General features: G+C 44.9%; 1 protein-coding gene across 1 annotated transcript in view; it reads right to left on the reverse strand.

Annotated features, from left to right (window-relative positions):
- The window catches only part of ddb1 (damage-specific DNA binding protein 1), a 19,007-nt gene extending 8,334 nt beyond the window's left edge, over window positions 1-10,673 (reverse strand). The window contains exons 1-15 of the mRNA XM_031569692.2: window positions 10,509-10,673; window positions 9,393-9,541; window positions 9,076-9,192; window positions 8,591-8,812; window positions 7,485-7,599; window positions 7,256-7,353; window positions 6,146-6,304; window positions 5,677-5,760; window positions 5,412-5,528; window positions 5,053-5,155; window positions 4,377-4,452; window positions 4,042-4,150; window positions 1,823-2,001; window positions 862-1,025; window positions 263-370 (exon numbers count right to left, since the gene is read on the reverse strand). Coding sequence (XP_031425552.1) covers window positions 263-370; window positions 862-1,025; window positions 1,823-2,001; window positions 4,042-4,150; window positions 4,377-4,452; window positions 5,053-5,155; window positions 5,412-5,528; window positions 5,677-5,760; window positions 6,146-6,304; window positions 7,256-7,353; window positions 7,485-7,599; window positions 8,591-8,812; window positions 9,076-9,192; window positions 9,393-9,541; window positions 10,509-10,569 — 1,861 coding nt within the window. The 5' untranslated portion in view covers window positions 10,570-10,673. The remainder of the gene's footprint in view (window positions 1-262; window positions 371-861; window positions 1,026-1,822; window positions 2,002-4,041; window positions 4,151-4,376; window positions 4,453-5,052; window positions 5,156-5,411; window positions 5,529-5,676; window positions 5,761-6,145; window positions 6,305-7,255; window positions 7,354-7,484; window positions 7,600-8,590; window positions 8,813-9,075; window positions 9,193-9,392; window positions 9,542-10,508) is intronic.
- Window positions 10,674-12,660: the final 1,987 nt, after the last annotated feature.

Here is a 12,660-nt window from a genome sequence, read left to right on the forward strand (position 1 = left end):
AGTTTCTCTATATTTATTCCCTCTGTTGTCACAGTACGTTTTTCTGCACATTTTGTATTTCTGCACTTTTTGAGAGCAAACACAGTAACACATAGCAATCAAATTAACAATTAATGGGGCAACTACATTATTCCTGACACATTGACAAACACCATGGACAGTGGATACAGTCTGGGGAAGTGGTAGGTTAAACTGAACTGATTGTAAGTCCAAACACTATGGACAGTGGATACAGTCTGAGGGAGTGGTAGGTAAAACTGACCTGATTGTAAGTCCAGACCGAAATAAAAGAGGGCTCCATCTCCAAGGGCACACAGCAGATAGTGACTTCCCTCAAACGTGGTCATCAAAATGGAGCGAGGGATGATCTCTGAAGACAGGTAAGGAGGGAGGGGGAGAGAGAGAGAGAGAGAGAGAGAGAGAGAGAGAGAGAGAGAGAGAGAGAGAGAGGAGTGCGAGTCATTTATCCCACCAGGACACCCTGTTACCACCTCCACTGTCACGCCTCACAGTGTCATCCCATAATTACCCTCTGTAGAATCACCCGCCTTCCCCCTGCCCTCCCTCCACCCCTGCCCTCCCTCCACCCCCACCCCCACCCCCACCCATCTGGATGCTGGCTCTGTGTGCCCACCCCCCCCCCCCACCCCCACACACACACATCTGGATGCTGGCTCTGTGTGCCGCCCCCCCCCCCACACACACACACACACACACACACACACACACACACACACACACACACACACACACACACACACACACACACACACACACACACACACACACACACACACACACACACACACACACACACACACACACACACACACATCTGGGTGCTGGCTCTGTGTGCCTCACCTCCCCCCAGCATCTCCTTGTGCAGTGGGCTGAAGCAGGGCAGCTTGAGCACGCGGGCCGAGATGTCGGTCCAGAGCCCCACGGCGCACAGGGACGACTCGCCGCCGCTCTCCCCCAGAGGGGTGATGTCCAGGCAGGCCACCTCGTGCTCCATCTCTGTGGTGCTGCACAGCAAGTGGGGAGAGGGAGGAGACCATTGCATTACACCAGGAGGTGATGCTCTGGCCAAGGTAGCCCTGCTGTGTGACTGCACCTGTGCGTTTGTCTGATTTCAGCATGAAGCCTCCTCGGTGTGCCAGCGTGGGCATGTGTGTGGACTAGCGCTGTGCATGAAAGTGTGTGTGTGTGTGTGTGTGTGTGTGTGTGTGCGAGCATACGCATCTCTGGGCTGTGAGTTCTCAGATGCCACTTCAATTATACTATTTCAATTCCTTTCAAGCTAAAATGAGCTAAAATGACTGTGAAATGATTTCCCTTTCAGAAGTTGGAGAAAAACAAAATATAGCTATATATGGCAACACTACAGCGTGCTTGGTAGTGTGACTGTTCATTTCTGCTTTGTTTGGGCAAAATGCAAATGGGAGCTGGATGAGTAACAACTCTCTCTTTCTATGTCCACGCAGAAGCTAGAGACGCACTGTAGACGCACAGTGAGGTATTCTTGCATGTCAAGCCGTCACCGACAGCAACTGCCAATTAAGTTCCATTTCACTGATACGGACAGGCATTATTGAAATGCATGGAAATATTTACAAGAAAGTCCAATCAAACTCACTTTTAGGGAGATTTGACAGCCCTAGAGTGTGCGCTTTGTCTTTGTGTGTGTGTGTGTGTGTGGAGGGGAGTATTTGAAAAGGTGTGTGTGTGTGTGTGTGTGTGTGGAGGGGAGTATTTGAAAAGGTGTGTGTGTGTGTGTGTGTGTGTGTGTGTGTGTGGTTGCTGGGGTGGTCACTCAGTGTACCTGATCTGTTTGAGCTCCCCGGTGAGGATCTGCAGGTAGTACAGCACTCTGCCCACGGCCAGCACCACCTGTGTGGAGTTGCACGCCGCCACGCTGATGTTGCGGCCCTGGGGCTCCTTCCACTCGCTCACTAGAGACTTGCTCTCCTGGGTCACCAAGCGCACGGAGCCCGACGTAATCTGCCCGGCAACACAGACAACAGCCACATGAAACATGTCGGTCAATGAAACATTCCACAACATGTCAAAAACAAATCACACACCTTAAATAGGGTCTATCAGCTACGGACAGGCATGATAGTGCCCTGTCCAAGATGTCACACTCATTCTGAACTTGCACATTCAGCAGTATATGTGTGTGGGGGAGGGGGGGGGGGCATGAGTAACAGTCATGAATTAGTCATGTTGCTTTAAAGGCCTCAATCGATTCTCAGTTCAAATATTTAAAAATGCATTAAGGTCTGATGTGCAAAGGAAAGAAACATTTATAGAGTACAGTTTTGCTGACAGTTTTCTTTTTGTTGTGGGCAAATGAGGCTTTTATAAGGAAGCTGGGTAGCAGACAGTCTTGCCCCCTAGTGGCCTATTGAAACACTGCGATGATTATGCAGTGCTTCACACCCTTCATTTCCCACAGAGCTAGAGGGGAAACCTCTCACCAGGATGCAACATTAGTATTCTAAATATCTTTTACAAATAATATACTGTTTGGCCAACAACTGTTTCAGAAATTGATAGCCATTTTAAATAATAATAATAATAATAATAAGTATTATTATGAATAAGTAAGTATTTTGAGTCTTCAGATTTTCAAACTGAATCGGTGTGAAGTAAAGTGAAGACCATATTACTTATCAAAGATGTTAATTTTGATAAATGAATTATAATTAATGAATATGTTCTTAAAATAGAGTTAATTGACATATCTGTTGTTTAATGTGCGAGGAACATCACAATGTCAAGGCTTGTTTGCTTTGTCAATTCAAGTCAATGGTAAATCAGACAATGCTTCTCACTGCAAATTGATGTGTGATTAATTACATGATTTGTGATTAATTAGTCTATATATATATATATTTTTAATCGCTTGACAGCCCTTGTTATATTAATGGTTCATGTCCCTAGGCTAAAAATAAACTGTTAATATATAAAGGGTGCACATAAAGCAATGCCTTTCATTAAAATGAATGATATTTACCAAAACTATGAAAAGATCAATCATTACAACATGCACTGGCATTTGTAAATGAGGATACGGACAAAAGATGACACAGACACACACACACACACACACACACACACACACACACACAGACACACACACACAGACACACACAGACACACACACACACACACCTGCCTTTACAGCATATCTCAGCAGAATAACAGTCCACCTTTTCCATCTTCTAACCCCTGGAAACTTAATTAATGCACTACATTGAAATTCTGCATATGTTGAGCTGTCGACTTTAGTATAAGTTGTCTGGCTGTTAACAGATTTGGAGTTATTCAGTGTAAGAGCCTAATTGCTGCCTGACACTTGGGGGGGGGGGGGGGGGGAGTAGCTGGATGTGTCAACCACCTCTTCCCCAAGTAAAACATGCTGCATAAGCATATTAAAAGTCACAACTTTAAACCATTACATTTACACTACGTCATTCTGATGCTAGTTTAGCAGACATGCCTGCATATACAGCCTTCCTTCGCTGCCTGTTGAACCATATTAAAAGTTTGTATTGGTTGCGTTTCATGAGTACCTGAACACCGACACATATAAATCACCACCTGTAGTTGTTTCACAAAAGCCTGGACAATTTATAGGTTTTAACTATGCTGCTCATAACTTATTAAGCCAATTTATTTGTGTTCATGGTATAACTATCACAATTTTGGGATGCAACATTGTTGAAGTCAATAGTCCTGTGTTCATACGCTGACCCACAAACACAGAAGTGAAAACCAGGAAGTGTATCCAGTGGCGTGTTGTGCATCCAGCTATGGTGCTAGAGACTGCACATGGCTTGTAAAAGGCAGGTTATGGTAACCAGGGACGATGCAACCAAAAAGTGGAAACACCAGAGCTGAAATCACACCCGTGTCCATTCTCCCGGTTGCTATGGGAAACTGTAGCTTGGACCTCGTCCAGGCTCAGTAAGGCTTGAGGCCAGTAGCGTGTGCATTGATCAGTGCCCAGTAAGAGTGCTGTCTGTGGACGCGCACCTGTATTAGCTGCTGATGGGCCACGTTCCCACAGAAGAAGGTCTGCTGGTTGTCCACGAACCCTGGGAGCTCCGTCTCCTCCACCTCCTCTCCACTCAGCATGAGCACTCTGATAGAGAGAGAGAGACAGACACCTCACTCAGACACAACAAACAACAACAACAGCAACATCCCATCGACTGACTGACTGACCTCACTCAGGCAAAGCTACAACAAAAGCTAATACCATCAACGGACCCGTTTTACTGCACGGGGGAACACACAAGCGTTCTCCTGCATGCTAATTCGGACACTGATTACAAAGCCGGTGAGATACATGTGGAAGTGACCTTCACCTGGTCTGACCCACGAAGGAGAGCACCAGCATGTCATCAGTCTCTCTGCCAGCGTCGGAGCGCAGGGGCCACAGTCCTACAGAGAGAAGGGAAGAAAGCGAGGGAAGGGAGGGATAAGAGAGCTACCAGATGAGATTAAATAACACCTAAAAAAGGGGGCTCCCAGACTGGAATGTAATCAGGGCAATTCATCAGGCCCCTGTGGTATTTTGGTGCCCTGCCTGATTAGACTGTGTTCCCAGACTCATTTCAGTAAATGGCTACTGCTGTCTGATGCCCTTCCTTCAGGATCACTGATCTGGAATCATTAGTGAGGGGCAGCGGCTACCTATCGAGTCAAGCGAGGGCCCCCTGGTAAAGAAAGGCGAAGAGGCAATATTCCCCAAAGAAGAGAAGAGCTAATATTCCCTACTCCTCTCTCCCAAGTGAAACTGATGACTTGTTAGGATAGCAGGTGCAGGAGCAGGAGCTGAGACGGCAACTCTCCTACCTTATTTCCCCAGAGAGGGAAGCCTACTGACTGAGCACAAACGCCATGTCCGGAAACAAAACTGGAGTCAATGCTTTGCCAACCAAAAAAAAAAAAACCCAACAAAAAAGACCCCCAGTGTGCCGCAGGGCCTCAGTGGCGGCAGCAGAAGTGACGGCGGAGTTCCTCAGGGCACAGCGGGCTCACCTTTGATTCCTGGCAGGTCGATGCTGGCGTGCTCGTGGATGCCAATGCCATTGCGAATGATCCTGAGGGAGCCTTCTTTGAAGGCGCCAGAACAGGTGACGAGCTGTGAGAAGAGCCGAGTATTATGCACTTACACGGAGACGGGCTCGGCCTGCCTGCCAGCACACTCACAGTACAGTGTCTGAAGAACCGCAAATATCGTTTTTCTGACATCTGAATCGCTTTTCTGAAATCTTTTCTAGACGAATTCTATTTAACATCATCTCAGAAATTCTGTTTAACAAAACACATTTACAAATTGAAAAAGGGCCACAAACAGCTTTTTACTGAAATGGCAAACAGCATTTTTGGGTCCTTACCTGGCCCTGCCCTTGTCTCTCCAGATCCACGACACACATATCCACAATAGGGCCCAGATTGGTAAAAGTCTCCATCACCGCTACATAGGATCCCTGGTCATTACTGTCCACATTTAGCTGGAAACACATTTGAAAATAGATGTTAGAGAAATCATGTTACTTTCACATTATCATTATGAAACCGGATATTACCATGCATCAAAATCTCCCGTGCTGTTTTACAGCAGCTTTGGGCCGGATTAGGAGCACAGCAGGTGGCACTGACCTTGACCAACTGGGAGTCTCCAAGTCTGGAGCCCACAAAGACAACTCCATTGTCCAGGTATGTGAGACACTCAGCTATGGAGGTCTGCAGGCGGGACAGAAAAAAAACAACATTTGTACAAAACATCGCCAGTTGATGATGCGTACACAGACCTGAGACAGCGCAGAAGAGCCGTGTGTGTGTGTGTGTTTGTGTGTGCGCACACCCACACTGATCAGAGCTGCACAGACAGAGAGCTCTCTAGTGAGATGTTGTTATCTTACTCACAAAAACACAGAGTTGCACACAAGATGTCTGACACCAACGTATTTAAAAAAGCTGTCACACATGAATGCGATTCTCCAGACCTGCATACTCGTCGTATACATTCTTCTTGAGTCCTCCCTTTACCTTTTCTTTCTATTTCAAATCCCACACACACACACACACACACACACACACACACACACACACACACACACACACACACCTCTCCAAGTAGTTCCACACGCAGGTCCTTGAGCACCACCCCTCCGTCCATCAGCTCCTCCTTCTCCAGCAGCAGCATGAAGAGTCGGCCCTCCATGTCCCCCAGCAGGTAGCGCGAGCCGTTGGGGTCCACGCGGTTATGACACACAATGGTGCTTTGCTGACGGCAAGACAGATCATGGCCCAACCAGTGAAACACAGAGCACAGACCACTTCCAAAGCCATATTTTATACATCTTTCATGAGGCTGATCTATAATGCATTAGCTTAATAATTGGGTTTCACAGCGAAAAGATTGGGAAATCACAATGAGAAACATTTGGCTATATCATAGGTTTTAAATCATTCAAAGCCAGTCAGGCCTACAGTAGAAGTGAGAATGAGAAAGATACGCAGAGAAAGGCTACCATTTTAGCTGTAAAAACCATGGATCATTCTGACCCATCAATTCTGTATTTGTTCAGATGGTGAACTGGTTACTTTCTAATAAACACACATCAGTGTCTAGCTCTTCCATGCACACATATACAGTGTTATTGCTAGGGATGGGTTGCTCGATACCTAGTCTCGACACGCATCTAGAATTAATGAAGCAACACTGCTTCGAAAGCAGTGCTCTGGAGGCTCAATTAAAAACCACATTGCCTCATTTGAAAGCACACGATCACGTGATCTTGGTAAAGGAAGCTTCCTGTACTCCCCAGCACGTCTCAAAAATGAAGCGCGTTGGCCCAGCCCCGTCCAATTGTAGGGCTCGTGTTAATGATGTGCTTTGTTATTGTCTGGATGATTTGTCAATTTTATGTTTTGGGAGCAAATAGGCACTGAAAGCAGCAATCCACTGGGGCTGGAGGTGTTCTCAAGACATAGGTCTGATTTGAAACGTGAAACAAATAGATCTATAAGAGGCGAGTGAAAAAGAAGCAGAACACACTCGGCACAAGGCAAAACCTGTTCAAACCAAAGTGTGCAAAGCATCAGAATGACGCCACTTGCAGTAGGCAAAAACTTTGAAGCTCCAAACCACTTCTGCTATAAAAGGGTCACGGTTTCTAAAACTTCACTCAGCTCACCCCTAGTTACCACCACACCTAAAACACAGTGTACTAACCTTGATGATGGGGGGAGCAATGGCCAAATATTTATCTCCATTGTGATATGTAATAGACTCCTGACCGATGATTATAGCACCACCAAATGGCTCTGGGACTGCAAAGCAGATACACATACATAATACATTGAGCTTGGATCAAGATATTCAACATTCAAGGACAGAGATTAAATGAACCACATCTTTTGCTCATATTTCTTTTGTGTCCTTCTTTGTTCTGACTCTATACCTGGTATGACCATCGAGGCCTCGGCCTCCACATTCTCTTGCTTCCAGGGGCCCTTGTTGAACTCCTTCTCCCTCAGGGACACTTCGTAGGTCTTCACATGGCGCCCTTGTGGATCCTGAAGCGGCACATAAAAGCACAGAAAAAGAATATGAAGGAGAAACGTTCTCACTCATGTCTACCCCTCAGTGTCAAGAATACAAGAGGAAGTACAGGCTTTGTGCAACATCCCCACATTCTGTGTACTCTCAGAAGGTCTTTACAAAACTGTTTATGGAGACAATGGAACACCTGCTATTGTTTAAGCCTGTGAAACAGAGAATATTAATGTAATTGTGCGGGGTTTTAATAGTGTTTGCCTATATCTGGATGCTAATATAAGAAAAATTTTAGAATGTGCATTTAAAGTGTACACAGCTACAAAGCAGCCGTTTGCAGTGCACTCTGCAGCACAGATACTAATTCTTTCCAGACAGCCGTCCTGCTTACATGTGATAAACAGTGTTCACTGTTTGGTGCCAGGGCTCAGAAAAGATGCCCAATGTAGTGTGGAAATAGCAGTGATACTGTGTGGGGAGCTACTGCCTGTGGGCACTATGAAAGATGTAGACAACAAATCAATTCACATTTATAACCGAAACAGCTTTTTGCCTTCATTTGAGCTGGGGATAGAAACAGTTGCAATCCAGGAAAAATCCTGTCAACATTGACAAAAATGTACAGAAACACAAAGATGTGGCCTAGTGAGATTGCAAGAATCCTCAAGAACACATCCGACTACTACACACTACAATGAAATATTTCCATCTAGTCCTGAAATACATCATAATCGTCAATGTCGTCATGATCATCATGAACAACACAATTCTGTAAATGCAAACCACGCGGAACATTCAGTTTTTTTCTTTGGGTTATGACATCACCACCTCATTTTGGCAGACAGCCAAATGTATAACCATGCAGTAACGGTTTTCTGGCTCCCCGTTCCCTTTAAGAGCAGCCTGCAGGGCCACTGCATCTCACACACACACACACACACACACACACACACACACACACACACACACACACACACACACACACACACACACACACACACACACACACACCTGGTAGATGAAGCAGACGGTGGGCGCCTGGCAGCCATACAGGAAGTGAACATCAATGACCTGCAGCTCCTCCAGGCGGATGTTGAAGGCCTTGAGCTCGCGGTTGTCGCGGTCCAGCGGGATCACCTTGAAAAGGCCATCATACAGCCGCAGCCCGATCATCCTGCACTCAGGGTCCACTATGCCAATGATGCCGGTCTCAGAGGGGCGGCCGATGCGGTCCTGTCAGACACAAGGCATCATCAACAACATTCAGTCAATGTCAGAGCATGAATACTTTGCATACTTTTGCATAAATGCTATTGAAATGAACTTTATGCAACACTTTCACTGTGCTAGTTTGGGTCAAGGTTGTTTTGAACAGTTCAGTACCACATTATGTAAATCTCAAAAATGAATGTGAAAATAATGGTGACGGCAAGAGACTCTGTATCTTAATTGAGGACAGACATCGAAGTGCATTCCACATGTATTCAATAATGTACCTGAACATTCCCATGAGCACGAGTGATGATGTCAATGCTCTCTCCATTCTGTTTGTACTCCAAGATGCATGCATTGTATTTGGCCGTGAGGATGAAGAGAAGATCCTTGCTCTCACCCTGAAGGACAGAGAAGAACACTACTTACAGATTGAAGAGAATCCATTTCCAAACACACCCTGACACCTACGCAGATACTTGGCTGGAAATTCTAGAAATCTGCATTGGAATCGGAGAGGCAATGTGTCATAGCAGTAGCACAGAGACTCGCTAAAGGGGAGACAGTCAAACAGCAGGATGAATAGAATAAGAAGACTGACCTTTGGCCTGAACAACTCCATAACCGCGATCTTGCCATACATGCCCACTTCTTTAACGGGCCGAAGCCCCTCCGCAGTGACCACATAGATCTCCAGTCGTGTGTTCTTAGCGATCAGTAGGTTCAGATCCTCCGAGGATGTGAAGTGGCCTGATGGGGTATAATTACACCACTTCAGTTTCAAAATGTCCTGAGATATTATACAGAATGTAAGAATGACCTACTTCTTTTAATTTGCTTTACAGCTCCAATTGCACTGACTGTCAAAGTTCCAAACAAAGAGGGAAGAAAGCAATTGAAAATTGAACCAACGTAACAGTGTCTACTATTTGAACTAGAGTTATTTTTCACGGTAATAGCAAGAAGTGTCAGTGGTTTATTATAAGCTTTAAGGTAAGTTATCCTATAACCATTTTTTACCTCAGGACTACACGGATGGCGTAAAAATGTTAAGGCTATACAACTGCTAGTTTTGGACCTACAAGGCAATCAGTTGGAAGCTCGTAAACTTGCTAAGTTAACTAGCTGGCAGCTCTACATGTGTGGTATGCATTTGCTTCACCAGCGTCACAAACCTCACAAAAACAACTCTGAAATCAAAGGGGTCAGTACATGTGATATTAGCTACATTTCTTGATAGCAAACGTTACCAAGTATCTGTGAAATGAATGTGTCTGGAAACAGACGATGCTGGCTAGGTATTTAATTAGCTTGTTATTTACTAACGTTAGTCTACCTTTCTGGGTCAGTGGTGTAGACCCAAATCTATAATCGCATGTTTAGCTAGCTAGCTAGCGATCCTCGGTATTAACATTGACAAGCCAGCTATTGCAGCACTGTTTGTCAAGGCTGACACATCAACATGTATTTTTTGTCTCGTGCAAACCAGCGTCATAATATAATAAAAGCAAAGATAAAAACTTGAAGAGGCCACACAGATTAGAGCAATACGTAACTAACAATCAACGTTAGATATGTAGGCGATACAATGACAACAGCTAGCTAGGCCTTTGCGACTTGAGTTCAGCGCGGGAGCTGTGTGCGTACAGACCGATGACAGGCTTCAGGACCACCGATGCCAACCAGATCCACAACTCAGTTCAGGACATTAACTCACCAGTAATGCAGGCATTTACTGCTGTTGGTTTCTGCGCTGTGACAACGTAGTTGTAAGACATGGCGTTCAAAAAATCAAAACACGAACACCTGCAAAATTCTTTTAGCTCCCTTTACATGAGCTACCATCGATTAAGCTACATCACAGTTAGCAATGATTGGAGAATACTATTCATTTTGTATAGCGCCCCGTGTGGTATGGGTGTCATATTGTTCGAATCGAGACCATCGCATGATAATATGTAAATATCAGTTGAAATGTTGTCTCTGCAGGTGAATTGCCTTGAAACAATACAAAAATGATGCGGGACACAGGAAAATACTTACTGATACTGATTTTACTCTTTCACATTTTACACTCACACATCCTTGTGGTGTCACGGTGTTTTAGTAGTGTAGTAAAGGCCGGCTGTAGGAACTCTCCAATTCGTCACAGGATGGCAGTAGACCCACGCAGAGTTTTAGAACAGCACTTAAAAGTAGCCTATCTATACATTTCACTATACCAATAACTTCACATCGGGTGTCTAATAAGTTAGTAAAATTCAGTTGCAACACACATAGCCTACTAGGCCGTTTGCACATTTTGGTCTCAGCTAATTGTTTTAGAAAGTCCTATGCTGTAGTCATACAACAGAATTAGCCTTTGGAAAGCCTTAGGCTGCCTATAGCATTATAACGTCAGAAGGTTAATTACATTTGTTTGGAAAGGCTACATCACATTGACCAATTGTGTTGAACATTTCATTTCTGAGCTATTATTTTTACTGACTCATTTTATACTAATTTTGAATGATCTTTGTTATACCTGTTATACCTAGCTAAGGGTTTCAAGAGATCTCTAATCAATCACTGAATAATTGGCTAGTGGAAAGAGCGTGTGCTCTCTTCATAGTAAGTAGGCTAAGCTGTGGAGACAAGGTAGGTAGGTATATGGCTGACTGAGATGGGAGCAGATAGGCTATTACATTTACATAGTAGAGAAAACAAATCAGAACCCCCTTTGATCAGCCTTTTAAATATATTGGAATGCACAGGGGGGAAATAGCCTACTGCTTCAACATAGTGCGTGTTTGCAATGATTTCAGCATCAGGTAGGTTTTGACTTTCAAATATTCTTTTCTAAATTGCAGTTGACTGTACATATATTAAAAGTCCATAGTTGGTCACTAAATCAAAACTAAATATTAAAGGGAATGAACCACTGTTAACACACCTTCACAAGCCATGGGCACCCTTCCTCTGGAAAACAGGAGTAGGGGAAATTATGCAGTAAGGCGCCTAATATTCCCTAATGATACACTGTACTAATTTGAAACACTGAAGTAGAATGACAAAAGGTGAAGTGCTGCATATCCATGCTGTAACATTAGCCCGGCTGCGGGGTGAGAGTGTCAACCCTCATTTTCATAAACAGGCAGCCCAGGCGATGTCAAAGCTGTAGCAATTTACCACCGAACATCCCACACAGATGCCAAAGGTGCCATCTGTGCTGCCCCATAAATAAGGCATAAGCGTTTGTGATTTGAATGAATATATACATACAGAGCAGTCGGGCAAAGTGGGCTTGCTGGCAAGGTGTTATATGTGAAGTGCTGACACGACTGGGAGGCCGAACAGCCAGGGGGACACCAGGCTGCTGATGGATGGTGGAGGAGTGCAGCTTGAGCTGCTCTTTGATTTATGGACCCTGAGTTGATTTCCAAGTGTTGATGTGGACCTTTCCATATGAGCTGCCCCCGCAGAGATGAGAGGAGTGTATGCGCATGTGTTTGTGTGAAAGTGAGTGTGTGTGTGTGTGTGTGTGTGTGTGTGTGTGTGTGTGTGTGTGTGTGTGTGTGTGTGTGTGTGTGTGTGTGTGTGTGTGTGTGTGTGTGTGTGTGTGTGTGTGTGTGTGTGTGTGTCTTTGTGTGTGTCTGTGTGTGTGTGGGGGGGGGGGTGTGTGTGTGTGTGTGTGTGTGTGTGTGTGTGTGTGTGTGTGTGTGTGTGTGTGTGTGTGTGTCTATGTGTGTGTCTGTGTGTATGTGTGTGGGGGGGTGTGTATGTGTGCGTGCGTGTGTATGAAAGACAGACAGAGAGAAAGAATGAACGTGAGAAAGATTTACCTCAGCATGTTTTATTCATTACCAACCTCACATTCCATTCCTCTCAGT

Source organism: Clupea harengus, chromosome 6 (genome assembly GCF_900700415.2).
Source record: "Clupea harengus chromosome 6, Ch_v2.0.2, whole genome shotgun sequence".
NCBI lineage: Eukaryota > Metazoa > Chordata > Actinopteri > Clupeiformes > Clupeidae > Clupea > Clupea harengus.